Source organism: Symphodus melops (assembly GCF_947650265.1).
Source record: "Symphodus melops genome assembly, chromosome: 21".
Classification (NCBI taxonomy): Eukaryota; Metazoa; Chordata; class Actinopteri; order Labriformes; family Labridae; genus Symphodus; species Symphodus melops.
The window spans coordinates 10,611,971-10,626,131 of NC_136711.1; the positions used below are offsets into that span (position 1 = coordinate 10,611,971).

Consider the following 14,161-nt stretch of genomic DNA (forward strand, 5'->3'; position numbering starts at 1 on the left):
AAATAGGTTCTGTGCAGGTTTTTAGGTCTTCACAAAAACATCTAGATTTTGATTCTTTTTGTTGGAGACATGCCATCTTTCATCTTTCTGCATCTTGTTAGTGAGGATGGATAAAGTTGTTTATTAGTGCACTTAAAAGTAATATTGAGGAACAGGTTGTTTTTTAGGCTGTCATTACATTTTCTTAATGCACTTTAGATACAGAAAGACACTTCAAAAGTTTAAATTTTATTGTTGTTTTTAATATATCAAACACTTTTTCAAAAATTATTTGATTCAGTTAGGTGAAGGACAAATATTGAAGCATAAAATCATATTTTTTAAATAAAAAAAACATTGATCAGCAGTTTACTTTGTCAGCAAAGTCTGAATTTAATGCAATTCTTTGAGTGCTAAAGCTATAAAACCAGTTCAGTCAGGAATACTCCTGTTATAGATTTAATTACAGTACTGATTGCTCTTATATGGTTTGTGAATGTGATGCAACAGGGGTGAGAAGCAGAATGGTTTAAATAAACAGCCTTGTGGGCAGACTGTGATAATGATTGGTTGGCATTGGGGCAGTTTTCACATCAGCTGATGGCCACTTGCGGGCAGACTACAGTATTCCACCTGAACTAACGCAGGGCTCAATTAACATAAAACGACATATTTACTGTAGCTGGCAGAACTATCAAAGCAGGTAAAAATATAACATTATTCTGGTGTAGGTTCTTCTCCATCACCACCTGGACTCCCTCCTTCTCCTGCGTCCTCACTTATCAACTGCTTGTACTTACTCTTGAAAAAGCCAGCCTGACAGCAGAAAACAAGAGATATTACATTCAAACGTTCACATTAAGTAAATCTCAATATGAGAAAACTCGAACAATCAAAATATTTTTAAAATCGATTCAAGCTGCGTCGACAGTGTCTCACCTTGTATAGGCCAGCGGTGAGCAAAGCCAGTAGAGCCAGTCCTCCCAGAGATCCTCCAACAATCTCTTTGGTGAAGTCAGGTTCAGGATACACCTCTACCTCCGTCTCAATCTGTCAGGAAAAAAGAGAGGATGTGGATTAGATAGAAACACATTTAAAAGCATTACTAGTTGTATCATTGTGCAATCACCTTGTGAACAGGGGGGGTGTTAGAAGATCCTGTTGAAAAGAAAATGTACTGGTTTTTGTCGTACTCCAGAGTGGCTGTGCTGGTCAAGAGGAATTTGGCAGATTCAAGTCCAATCTGTTTGAGAAATAATGAAAATGTTATTAAATATATATATATATATAATCTGATGTTATTATTAGCCACATTTTAGCAACTTTCAAATTCAATCAGGTAAATTACAGAAACAAATCATTTACCTGTTCTATCCATCGAGAGCTAAGGTTGGCAGAGATTTGATACTTTTTACTCTCCAGTCTTCCCATGAATGTTTTGCACTTGAACACACCACATGTGGCTACAGAGCAGTCCTGTTGTGATTGAAAAAAGGAAAATGGCGGACAAAGATGTAGACTTTAAGTGTCTCCTTTCCAACAGTTTAAAAAAAGTCTACAAACATACAATATATTTTCATATTTCATTTGCAAAAGAGTTTGCAGCTAAATGTACAGTGGAATGCAATTTAAACCTTTTTCTCGAATGGAATCTAACACACACATAGGGATTAACAATTTAAGGTTTAAGTCTTTGCAACAAACTGTGCAGCAGAGGCACACTTACCACAATCTTATTTTTCTGTATTTGTGCAATGAAATCTGTGACTTTAGGTTTCACATCTGTTTCTCTTTGACACTCCGGGATCTAAAAACAAAAAAAGTTGATAATTCAGTTTAATAGGCAAAAAAATCGTATCCTCATATAACCACGATGATGCAAATGTATGTAAGGCTGAAGATGCAAACAAAAAAAGCTCAAATTAAGAGTTTATATTGAATTCCCAACTTACCTGAAAACTGCTTGAATTCACCCAAATGTCTTTATCACCAAGTTTTACAGGCACCCTGATCACTACTGTGAAATTCAGAGCTCTGACTTCATTTGCAACCTTAGAGAGAGGAGAGAAATATAAGCTACCTGAGTAAGAGTACCTGTGTTTCAATAGAGAATACAAAAATAATAATAATAATGATTGTGCTGGGATTTTACCGAAATTGTCTGTTGGATTGGTTTCTGCAAGTCATTTTTTCCATAGGTGAAATTGTTGTAGCTGAGGGAACTAAAGAGACAAGCTCAATATTAGCTGATAAAGTGTCAACTTTGAATGAAAGGAAAAGAAGTTGTAAATTATGATAATTATTAACGTTATCAACGTTGTTCAACACAATGCAACACAAACCTTTCAATTGTTGCAAGAATGCTGTACTTCACATCAATCTTCTTCATTTTGAAGAGTTTATTTGAGGGGGAGTGCTCCTGATTCCCACTAAAGGAGAGGTCCAATCATTTTACAAATTGGGAATTGGCTATTGCACATAAACAAACTGAATACCTAATATTTTTGTACCTGGTAGCATTTGCAGTAAAAACAATATTGTTTCCAAGTTGACTGTTGGTTTGAATCCCATAGGAGACAATGACAAGAGCCTAAAATTGAGGAAGTGAGAGCCATTAGAGATATTTCTACAGCAGAGAGATGACTCCTTCTAAAATAAAATAACAAACAAACCGTAGTGCCACTCTTGAAAATGGGCTGGTCAATAGTGCAGTCTGTCTTTCCTCGTGATAAACCATCCTCACTGTCCAACGAATTGCACTCAATTCTTCCCTGTATTAAAAACAAATAAAAAAAAGTTGTCTCCATGAAAACTCATGAAAGAAAATCAGACCAGTGATGAACTTGATACAGACTTGATCTTAACGCTTCACCTGCACAACCGTAAACTTCCTGAAGGAGAGTCCAGCCGGGTATGTTAGAATGGCATGAGTGTTGTAGGAGTCTTCTCCTGAGTTCTCCACTGAGACAGTGACGTCCAACAGTTCATCGATGCCAACTCTAACCTCTGAAGATCTGACGGATGACAAGGAAAAAGAAAGGTGTAGGTAAAGGAAAAAAGGCCTATTGCTCTTTCAGATGTCAGTTTAAAGCAGGATACTGACGCCACTATCTCCAGTATCATGGAGGCAGAATAGTGAGGTGAGTTATTTTGCCTCATATCCACCTTGCAAGGTTGAAACAGAGACAGACAGACAGACAGACAGACAGATAGATAGATAGATAGATAGATAGATAGATAGATACTTTATTGATCCCGAGGGAAATTCAGGTATATATTATATATACATAAAAGAGGGAAGATGTTGACCATATGTAATGTTGGAGCAGGCAGCGGAGAACAGCGCTGTGTATATATGTGTGTGTGTGTGTGCGTGTGCATGCGTCGGTCCTCAAATTAGAGTTTAGGTGCACTATTGATTTGACAGACATACAGCAGTGTTTCACCAACCAAGACTTCATTTAGTCTGCCCTAACGCCACCTCTTTGCCTGTTCTTTGTTTAGACAGAAGAAAGTTTGAGTCATCATTGCCAATATGGCAACGATCATCACTGGGCTTCGTAACGCCTCTTCAAAAATCAATGGGGGACGTAACTGACAGAGGTCCACGTCTTTGTTCACAATCTCAGTTTCGGTTCTTATCATTTGGCCTACTAATTAATCAACATGTAAAAATGCAGCTAAGGTTGGTAAGCAGTGTTCTGATATGATCTTAGGAAAAATGCCAAGTGGGTGCTAAAAGGAATGTCTTGATATGCCACACCTGAAGTAATTACTAAAAAACATGGAAAGGAATTAGAGGTTTTCTTAAATAACACTCAGGCTTACATGTTTACTATTAGTATGCTTGTATGCAAAGCTGAAACATGTGTCTTCAAAGTTTTTATATGTAACAACGCAACTGGGCAAGGGCATGCTTTTAAAGGTGAGTGGGCAAATTTACTTCAAACATCAATTTGGCTTGATTTTTGCAACTCACCTCGTGAAGTTGAAATCCACTTTCATGTCATCTACACATTTGCCATCATTGCCACAGTTGATCTCAAATCTGAGCTGTAGAAGAGAGAATGAGGAAAACCACATTTGGTTGATACAGTATATGATAGCACACAAAACATCAGTATCTGTTTCTACTTTAGTATAACGTGTAGTTATGAGTGAACATTCCTTAGATAGAATCATATTGCATTACAGAGCCTCATTATGTTAAATATATTGAAATGTACAAATTTATTGACATCACATACGTACAAAAGGCCTTAAAACTTTTATTTTACATCAGAAATATCAGCTGTGTTGTTCAATGATTTAGATAAAGACAACATCTTAAAAGTGTTTGCAATTTTAAACCAACCAAAGAATAAAGGAATCTACAAAGATAACTTACAGGATAATACTTTGTCGTCTGAGCTTGCTGGGCAAGACTTGGGCTCAGACCTCTGTTAGAGAGCAAGCCTTCAAAGGTGAATCTGAGTTCATTGCGCAGTTCATTTAGAGCATCCACAGGACAAGCCTGCAAGAAGATTAAGAAATACTTTGACATTTTTCAGTGTGTAAGAAGCAAGTTAAAGTAACTTATTCTAATGCCATTCAAAAGCTGACTCTACAGGATGTACAAGACTTCGTTTTTGTCTGATAGCTCACCTGAACAAAGAAGTCAATATCATTGCATTGTTTTCGTAGTAAAACAAGAGTAATTGATCTGGTCTCCTCTCGTATCTTATCTCTGATAAAAGCTCGGTTGTTTGGTGCCTTGCGGGTGGCGTCCAGCGTAAGAGTGTAGTTGATCCTTGCTTGAGCTGAAATAGATTAAAGTTATTAAGACGTTTGTCACAGAAAGTCCTGGATTAGAGAGACAGTACCTACGTGATTTAGAGAAATAGAGAGATATAGGAACCTGTATCCACTGGAGTGTTTCTGGTCATGAAAAAGCAGATTGTAGCCTTGTTTGTCAATGGTGTTGAGCAGTTTGAGTTTTGAGTGGAGACTTGGTTTGGGTTGTATGTTACTGTAGCTTCAACCATCACTATTGGCTTTGATCTGGAAATGAACAGAGCAGGAAAACACAAACTTCAGTTTAGGTCCAACAGAAGACCAAACTAGTTTCAGAGGCCTGAAGCAATCTCTTACACAGGCCCGCCCCTCCCTAAACGCAGAACAGGCGCTGTGCGTAGGGCCCCGCGATCCATGGGGGGGCCCCATTTTGCGCAAGTGAATTGAATTTCCCTCAGGATCAATAAAGTATCATTTTCTGCAAATGCGCAAAGGATGCGCGTGAATTTTGCAAAGAGGCGCGCGTAGAGCACCGCCACCAAGTCAGCCCGAGGCGAGAGAGAGAGAGAGAAAAGAGAGGCAATGATTAAAAGCCCATCTGACCAATCAGCGGTCAGATGGGCCGGCAGGCAGTTTTTTGCAGGTAGAGAGTAAAGAGAGAGAGAGAGATGGCTTCCAAACGTCAATACGATTCGGGAGCTAGCAAAAGACAGAAAAAGTCCAAACAAGAAGAGGCTCGTGCTTCACCTGAAGGTGGGTATGTTGTTGAAATAAAAAAGAAAAAAACTTTGTGGCATATAAACATACACTGCTGGCATGTCTGCTCGTGCTAATCATGAGACAGAAGAGATGATAATTGTGTCTAGATGTGGACTGGAGATTACATTTTCAAGCGGCCCTGATGACCATTTATTAAATGTTGGGTTAACTCAATATATTCAGCTTTATTGAAAAAAAAGAGTTTTTAATTGATCAGTTGGTGGTTTTATGTTGGTTCAGGTTTATAGCCTATCAATCTATGTTTTTAATAGAAGTATAAACGTGTAGAAATGTAGAACCTAAATACAACATGTGAAAACAAGTACATACAATATTTAAATGTAGAAATATCATCAAATTCAATCATAATGAATATTATTAGTTGTAATCATATTTGCATTGATTGCAATTTAATTTTGTGAGGCTAGTATTTAAAATAATTTCAGTGTTTAGTTTACCATTAAAACCAAAACAAATCTATAAAGTTCTTGTTCCACTGTGGATAGAGGCTTTTCATTTGATTCGTTAGTAATTGTAATTTATTATTATTATTATTATGTTATTGGAAGGGGGGCCCAAAATGAAATCCTGCTTAGGGCCCCCACTTGGCCAGGGGCGGCCCTGCCCTTACAGGTTAATACTTGTTTTGAATAAGAGCAGAGAAACTATGAGTTTGGTTTATTAACCTCTGACTGGTATACAATACAATGAAAATTTGAATATTTAATTCATGAATTAACACCGAAGGTAGAGACTTAATTGTATAATAAGAACCTCTTACCTTAGTAAAACAACTCTGCCCTTTGAGCCCACTGCTAAGTCTGGCAGGCTGTCCCCACTTAGGTCAAAAGACGACTGGCTGATCGACATACCAAAGAACATCAGTCCTGACATGACTTCAGAACCTGTGATTCTCTGTATAAGGAAAATGTATGGATTTTATTTCAGAGGCAATACGAAAGTGCAACAGCTGCAGCTCCTCAAGAGTCCACTTGAGGCCGGCTCCAAAAAACAATGAATCCTCATTAGAGCCGAAATGCACAATACAGACATAAATACACCAGCTATGTTCTACATGGTACAAGATCTTATATAAGCTTGAGGGGAAAACTTGAAAGCAGAAACATTTAAAAATCTAAAATAAAATTGCAGCTTTTCTGCCTTCTCAATAATGCTAACCTGTGAGAAATCAGGATTAATTCCTCTTTGTCCTCCCTCGCCATGGAATAGGTAGATACTGCCTTTCATGTCATTTTCCAAAGGTGCACCAACAGCCAAATCATTGAAACCATCACTGTTTAGATCAGGCAAGACGGCAAGAGACGACCCAAACCTTCCTTTGTCAGATTCAGCCCCTCTCAGTACCAATGGAGAAGCTAAGTGACAGTCCACTTTCTGGTGAAAACACAAGGATGAGATTCAACGTTCGCAGAGCAAGAAACACACAACTTCATGAATAAAACTAGATTAATGTAATTTACCAAACCAGTTAAGCTGCAAACATAAACTCTTCCCTCTCTGTCATCGTCTACGTACATCGGGGCCGATATGAGGATTAGATCAGTGTAGGTGTCAAGATCCAAATTCATTGCACAAACCTCAGCCCCAAAATATTCCCCAATCTGAAACTGAAATAAGTGGCATATCATCAACCATATTATCACATACAAGAAGAAGAGTCAAATAATCGTTCTTAATTTGCTTGACATTATTTTTCATAGCATCTCTTCGGAAGTGTAAACACAAACCTGATATTTGGTTGGATCGATCATTTGTGCAGCGTTGTTTTCTTGAACTGCCATCACAGCTCCTACGTGACCATGTCTTGGAGCACCAGCAATTGTCAATGAGCCTTGCACTGTTTTGGCAACTGCTATGGAGTATCCTGGAATAAGAGAGTCATTGTTTTTTGATGGCACAGCTGAGGAGAGGGCCAGCAACCTGACCAGGGGCCTGAACTCCGATGCAAGATTTGGGTTAGCGAGGTAACTTCAGTGTAGATATCCTTCTTATGGCTTTGAATTATATTTTTATGTTAATGTTTAGTGTCTCCATGTTGCTCTGTTTGTTATCATCAGAGCTGCAGCTGAGTTATTGTAGTCAGATAGATAGATGGACTAATGGAGACACTGGAGACACTAATGATGGAAAGAAGATATTAGAAAATATAGTTTGGACATTGCTGCTCTGCAATTTTTCTTTTATCTGCCAGTTTTCATTCCTGTATTTATACAACTTTAGTTTATGGGAACCTGCTGTTTTATTTTAAACCTCTTTATATCATTAATATAGTTTGTTGAGTAATATGATGATCTGCTGGTGTCAGACGCAGTGATGATTGTGATAGGTTGAATGAAACTAACTCTGCCCCTTCATGTGAACGCACTCTTGAGACTCTGGGTCTATCTATCAGATTGATAACCAGCTTTGTAGGACTGTTAATCACGGACTCTTATATTAGGCTTAGTGAAGCCAGATAACCCGGAGATACCCTGGGTATGTTGAACTCGCATCGTAGTACAGGCCCCAGGTATGCCCGTTGTAGACAAACTAAACTCCTCTGTCAACACTTCGGCCATAGACTAAATGGCTCAACAGCAGCTACATCCCCTCTGATGAGGGCCACAATTGTAAGCATGTTTACACTCACACAGTTTGGAGACTGTGAAGCAGTCGAACAACAGCAGCTTTAAAGGGTGAGGTGAAGACTGCCAGCTCAATCAGTGGTGCCCCTCTTCCCCATCAGTGATTAGCTTCCAAGGACCCTATCCACCCATCCCACAAACTGTTCCCTGTCCTTCATTCAGACAAGGTACCAGAGCAATGCTACTAAATCCAGCAGAATCCAATATTTATTCTTAGACCTCAAGAATCATAAAGAAACCGCGCCACTCTTTCAAGCCAACTGTATTTAAGCACTTTTGCACAACACTGTATGATTATTTTTTTTTACTGCTTAGGTTACTTCTTTAAAAGATCTTTCGTTTCTTGTAGGGTTTCTATGATGGGAGTTGAAAAAATTGTGGGATGTATTTATACTTATGTTCTTTTCTATTACATTGAGTTGGCTATGAGAACAGCATTTTGTGTTTCATTTTTATGCAGGCAGATAAGGAAAACTTTTATATTCTTACCCAGGTAACTGTCAGGCAACAGTGCAGGTTCAAAGCTCCTGGGTGTGGCTTTGTATCGATCAAAGCCTCCCTTCCACTGGTTAGCACCAACGATACTCATCCGTATTCCCTTTATTTAATTTCAAGACATTTCAACAATGTGTTTTTGCTTCAGAACTTTAGTTGAATGTTTAACAAATCACACATTAAAAAGTTTATAACTGCCTATCTTGTAATTGTAAATACCTCAGGAGCATAAGCTGCACTGAATCCACTTTGAGACATTTCTCGTTTCAGTGTCTCTCCAGCCGATTGAGATCCTGTGAAAGCAACATAAATGAGGACATAAGTAACAAAAGACTTTTGTCTGCATGTAGTTTGAATTATCCTCCTTCCTGTTTTTTATTATTGGATTTACTGTGGTGTACTAAAGAAAACAACTCTATTACTGATTTACATTCAATCAATGGATGGTCAGCATGAAAAGAGTCTTTTAATTACTGACAAGAAACTCATCATTTTTGAAACAAGAAAAATCAAATTCATTTCAACGAGAATTGTTATGATTTTACATTCGTACCTTCAATAGAGAATATTTTCTCCTGCAAAACGTCTCTTATTTTATTAAGCGCTTCAAAGCCTTCCACCCTGAACACATGGTCTGCTGAAGGAGAAGATGCAATCCTATGTAGTTCGTTTATCGCATCCTGTGAACTAAATGCAGACCCAACCTAGAGATGTTTGAAAACAGTGTTCAACATGTTGTACTTTGTAGGTCAAATACAGGCTCTGCTTAAACTCCTAATGATCAGATTTTATACAGGCTAAGCAAAAGACTGAGCTGTAAACACACACACTCACACAGACACACACACACACATATATATAAACATACATATATATAGATACAACTTACCCCGATGGCAAATCGAATGATCGTTTTATTTTCAGCAGATTGTACTGCTGTATTCATGTCATCTCCGCCATTAGATTGTCCATCTGTAATTATGATTAAAACTCTCTTCACATCTTTCCTTGCACCTGTATCTTCGATGAAGATCTCGTCGCTGGAAAAAAAGAGATCTTCTTTTAACAAAGATTTTCATTCTTGTTTTTGTGGTGTTGAAAAATCATTTATACTTTGAGAAACTAAACATAAAGTTCAATTATATTATAAAAGTGGGTATTTTTTCTCCTTCAACTAGAATTTAATCAATGCACATCACTGTTCAGACACAATTTAAAATGTGTATCTCTGTGGTGGTTAAAAGTTTTAAAATTAAAAGTAAAGATTCAACATTGATTTTTTTTAAAACTCTTTCAGCACGAGAAACGATTTGTCATTTAATGGAGGTCAGTGGATTGAGATGGAGATAACGTATGTTAAATATATTGATATCAGTTGTGTCAATTAGAACTTTGCTGTGTTAATGATAAACATATCTTATTGATAGGGGTAGTAGGATTTGATAAAAGCATTCATTAAAGTTCTCCTGTTTCGTATCAGTCCGGTGTCATCATTGCACATTACTAAAACCTAAGCTGTTCCGTTATCTTTTTTATAACATAAACTTTTTTAACATGAACCCATCTGGTTAATATATTCATATTTTCCACCTAAAACTTTTGAAAAGCACAGTGTAAGCCTGAATAATGTGCAATTTCAAATCTTTAAAACATCAAAAACTTTTAAATATTAGAAATCTTACAATCCACTTCCTGTCTGTAAATGATAAAAGCAGGAACTGTCATCGACATCTTGAATGCACTTACACAACACGACGGATGGCAGTTGCTGTATAAGTTCCTCCATCGAGCTGTTTTATTCGGTTAATTTGATCCTTCCATCTTGTAGCATCAGATGTATTAAAGTAATTATGGATCTTGAACTGATCAGAAAACTGAGCAATGGCAAACTGCAACAAGGAAGAAAACGATTAATTCAGTGATATGTTTATAGATTGGTAAAATGATACTAGAACACAGAATAATATCATATAAAGCTCAAGACATTATAAAAAGGGTAATTCTGCGGTTTGACTGGCCCGCATGAACTCAATCCTACCTTTGTGTCACCCTGGAACAAGCTGATCATCTCCTTTACAAAATTCTTCATTGTTGTAAATTGGCTGGAATTTACACTGCCTGAGCCGTCCAACAGGAATGCAATGTCTGCTTGGGATGGACACTCTGTCAAAAACAGTAGAGTAGTTTTAACACTTATTTATTTTTCTACATTGATGAGTGTAGTGTCTGCCTAGTCAGATGTATCTGTATTGGCAATAAGAAAAGTACTCTGATGCTTTGATTCCTGCCACTGAACATCTTCTGTTGTGCTTCCAAAGTAATTAAATGTTCAGTTATATGCAAATATTATCGATCCTTTTACTACACTTCTATGATTAAATGTTTCTTACTCTTATAAAAAACAAATATTTACCTTTAGGGGCAGGGGGCATCACACTATTGTTCCTGCCTATTTCTATGCATACACCGTCATACATGGTGATACTTCGGCAGTCTTTTGGGATGGTTGGTCCACACACCTACAAAATTTTTAGCAACAAGGTCATTAAGTCCCTGATCTCAAACAGGATAATGTCAAACATAAGGACAATTATTTAATTTTAGACAAGAAATTGTTCATTTATACATATCCTATGCGTTGATATCAGAAATACTCAGTTTTTCTGCTTACCAATGTGTTTTGTGTTGCAGGATCATTTGCCATTGCCAGACCAAGGGACATGTTGACTGCAAATTCTGGTGCTGCATAAAAAAACCAAACACTTCATTATATTCTCTCAGAATGCTTTAAAAGCAACACATCACAGTCTCAGTGACTACTACAACATACTTTCCTCAGTGTTCTGTTGAGTCCTAGCAGCATTAGTGAAATGTTTAACAGCCTGATCTTGTCGAGTTACATGGTTTCAAAGTGTCATGGAAAAGGTAAATTTAGCATTGAACTTAAGAAATGATTGAGTATTTTATAGTGTTTTAAATATGCAAACAACTAACAAACTACAAGAAAGTCATCCCCTTATTTTTATGAGCAAATCTGTCTTGACCCCCCCCCCCCCCCCCCAGCAGCATTTTGAAATGAGTAGGTGCTTACTTTCAAGTGGCAGTCTTTGACAGGAAGTGGTGGAACATCTATAGATTACTCCTCTTCCTGTCTGAGAATATTGTTCAAGAGGAGCACTGACCAGCAGGCTGATGAAATAAAACCAGAGAGACGAGTGAAAGACACTTTTTGTTGAGACAAGTGAAACAAAATAAATCCCAATGCTTTTGTTTTGTGTTAACATGCTAAACACTTAAGTGTTTCTGACATAACATCAATGACAGCAGAAATAAAAGAAATGAACAGAACCTACATTTGTAGACAATTGACAAATTATGAACCTGTATTCCCCTTTAAATCTATGAATTTGACTTACTCAGATTGTCTCTGCACAACTTGGTATCCAAATCCTTCAGCATTGTTTTGTAAGGTCTTCCAGGCCACAGGATCGATATTAAAACACAGTGCAGCTTTTAACACTGAGAAAAAAAAAAAAAAAACCTTCATGTTTCAGTGTAGATGGATAAGTTCAAGTGTCGCAGCGAGGAGTGCATCGAGATAATGTTTGAAAATTGATCAAGTTTATGTATGTGGATAATGTCTGCCATTGTGTTGCTCTATAATGACACTAGAGAGAGCCAGAGTCAGAAAAGGTTCTTGTTCTGAACCTACATAATCTTTAATTTGAAACATATTCCAGAAGACTTTTTGGAGACGTTTATCTCTTTCTGATCATTTATGATTGTTGTTTTAGGAGCTAGAGATGTTTCTTCTGGCATTTATAGAGACACAGTTGTGACATGGCAACATGTAGGAGGCCTAATTTCTATTTTTTTTATCACACAGTATTTCCTGACATCAAGAAAGCTTTATTGTCATCCTTTTTATCCTTATTTGTGTACAACATGAGAGTTTCTAAAAATGGACATGATTTCAACACAACTAAAGACTTCCTTGTGTCTATAATGTATTTCATGATTAGATGGTGCATTTTAAGAAAATACTGTACTAGCTTCCTCTTATCTTAAGAGTATTATTGTAAATAGGTTATTTGGTTCCGCATTACCTGTTGTGTGTGTGTGTGTGTGTGGGGGGGGGGGGGGGGGCGAGGTGGCCGGGGTGGATTCCAAGCAGGTATAGGACGAGCCTGCTACACTAAGACTGACATTAAATGAACATCCATAAATGTTGGTAACTAATTTTTGGTCCCAAATTCACATTTTTTCCTCTTCTCTATGAGTTTGGGTTCTTCTATTTCTTGTCATCATTAGAAACATTTGTTTGGCTTGAAGTTTACACAGTCAACATATTTTTTCAAATTGATCTTCCGAACAATCCTGTTACATATCAGTCCAGTTCTGTGTGCTTTATTGCTGTCATGGAATTACATTAAATCACATGATATAATGTATATACATATTCAGCAATAGCAGATGGAGGAAGCCTTTCATTATGCTCCTATTTCTGCTTCATTTAATACTTGACTGGTTAAATTGAAAATGCAAATGTGGAACTGATCATCTTAACAGTTTTTCTAAGTGTTGAGCAGTTATTAAAGGTAAAGCATAAGGAACAAATCTTACAGATGATGAAGATTGAATCAAAATAATTAAATTACATTATTATTCATTAAGTTTTAGTTGGGGCTCAAGTAGAGATGATGGAAGTCATCGGAGGAATGACCTCATCTTACCTGTCAGGAGTCCTGCCGTAGTAATCATCCATGCCATTGTCATACTCCCATGAAAGAAACCGTGTGATTCTGTATTTTATGAGCTCAAACACTTTATTTTTTTCCGATTTAGTTAAGGGCGACCTAGTATCTATTCCTGTCGGCAGGAGATGTCGAAAGGATAAATGCACAAATCACAAGCTGGCTTAAAGCTGAGGAAGTCAGATCGAGGAACTCTTAAGTAGGAGTGGTTTCACATTGACTTCCAGTTTACTTTTTTTGAGCACACTCCATGTGGTTCTTGATGGCATGAAGGACAGATTATCTTTAATGTTTGATCTAACCACTTAAGCAGTAGTTTTTTCTAAAGACTCAACCCCTCACAAATTTCTTTTGGGCACATGCTACTGTTGTCTTAGGCTTATCTATGTCGGTCAAGTATTTTTGGCGCCCCCTGCTCCAATTGGTCTGTCAGAAATTGCACGCTCCGCCATCTTTTTCTGGCGTACAAATCTTCTCTGACAAAATTGCCAGGAGGCGGCGGGTGAAGAAATGTCTTCACCTCTAGCAAGTGATTATGCGTCAAAGGCTTAACACCTTTGGGGTCACTGATTGATCTGGGATTCCCAAACACTGCCGCTGTGGCTCGCTTCAGGAACATTCATTAAGAAGTCACATTGGTTTTGAGAAAGATAGTGTTAGAAAATCGAGAACCATATTATTAGTTGTTCAGTGCTTTTTGCTGACACATATTTTGGGAGATTTCCAGTATGCTTATCATAATATCTTACTATAACA

General features: G+C 37.4%; 2 protein-coding genes across 2 annotated transcripts in view; both read right to left on the reverse strand.

Annotated features, from left to right (window-relative positions):
- Positions 1–220: 220 nt before the first annotated feature.
- The window catches only part of LOC306842071 (integrin alpha-M-like), a 36,572-nt gene continuing 22,631 nt past the window's right edge, over positions 221–14,161 (reverse strand). Inside the window, exons 26-30 of the mRNA XM_079372105.1 lie at positions 1,706–1,786; positions 1,345–1,455; positions 1,109–1,222; positions 919–1,029; positions 221–795 (exon numbers count right to left, since the gene is read on the reverse strand). Of these exons, the coding sequence (XP_079228231.1) occupies positions 697–795; positions 919–1,029; positions 1,109–1,222; positions 1,345–1,455; positions 1,706–1,786 (516 nt within the window). The 3' untranslated portion in view covers positions 221–696. The remainder of the gene's footprint in view (positions 796–918; positions 1,030–1,108; positions 1,223–1,344; positions 1,456–1,705; positions 1,787–14,161) is intronic.
- On the reverse strand, positions 4,406–13,416 carry LOC306817289 (integrin alpha-X-like; the record flags this gene model as incomplete). The annotated part of the gene is made up of 11 exons (XM_079334041.1): positions 4,406–4,492; positions 4,624–4,778; positions 6,293–6,426; positions 6,691–6,906; positions 6,993–7,139; positions 7,260–7,396; positions 8,646–8,754; positions 8,871–8,944; positions 9,205–9,355; positions 9,541–9,691; positions 13,385–13,416. 10 exons carry the CDS (start codon positions 13,414–13,416, stop codon positions 4,700–4,702), a joined length of 1,230 nt encoding a protein of 409 aa, XP_079190167.1. The 3' UTR covers positions 4,406–4,492; positions 4,624–4,699.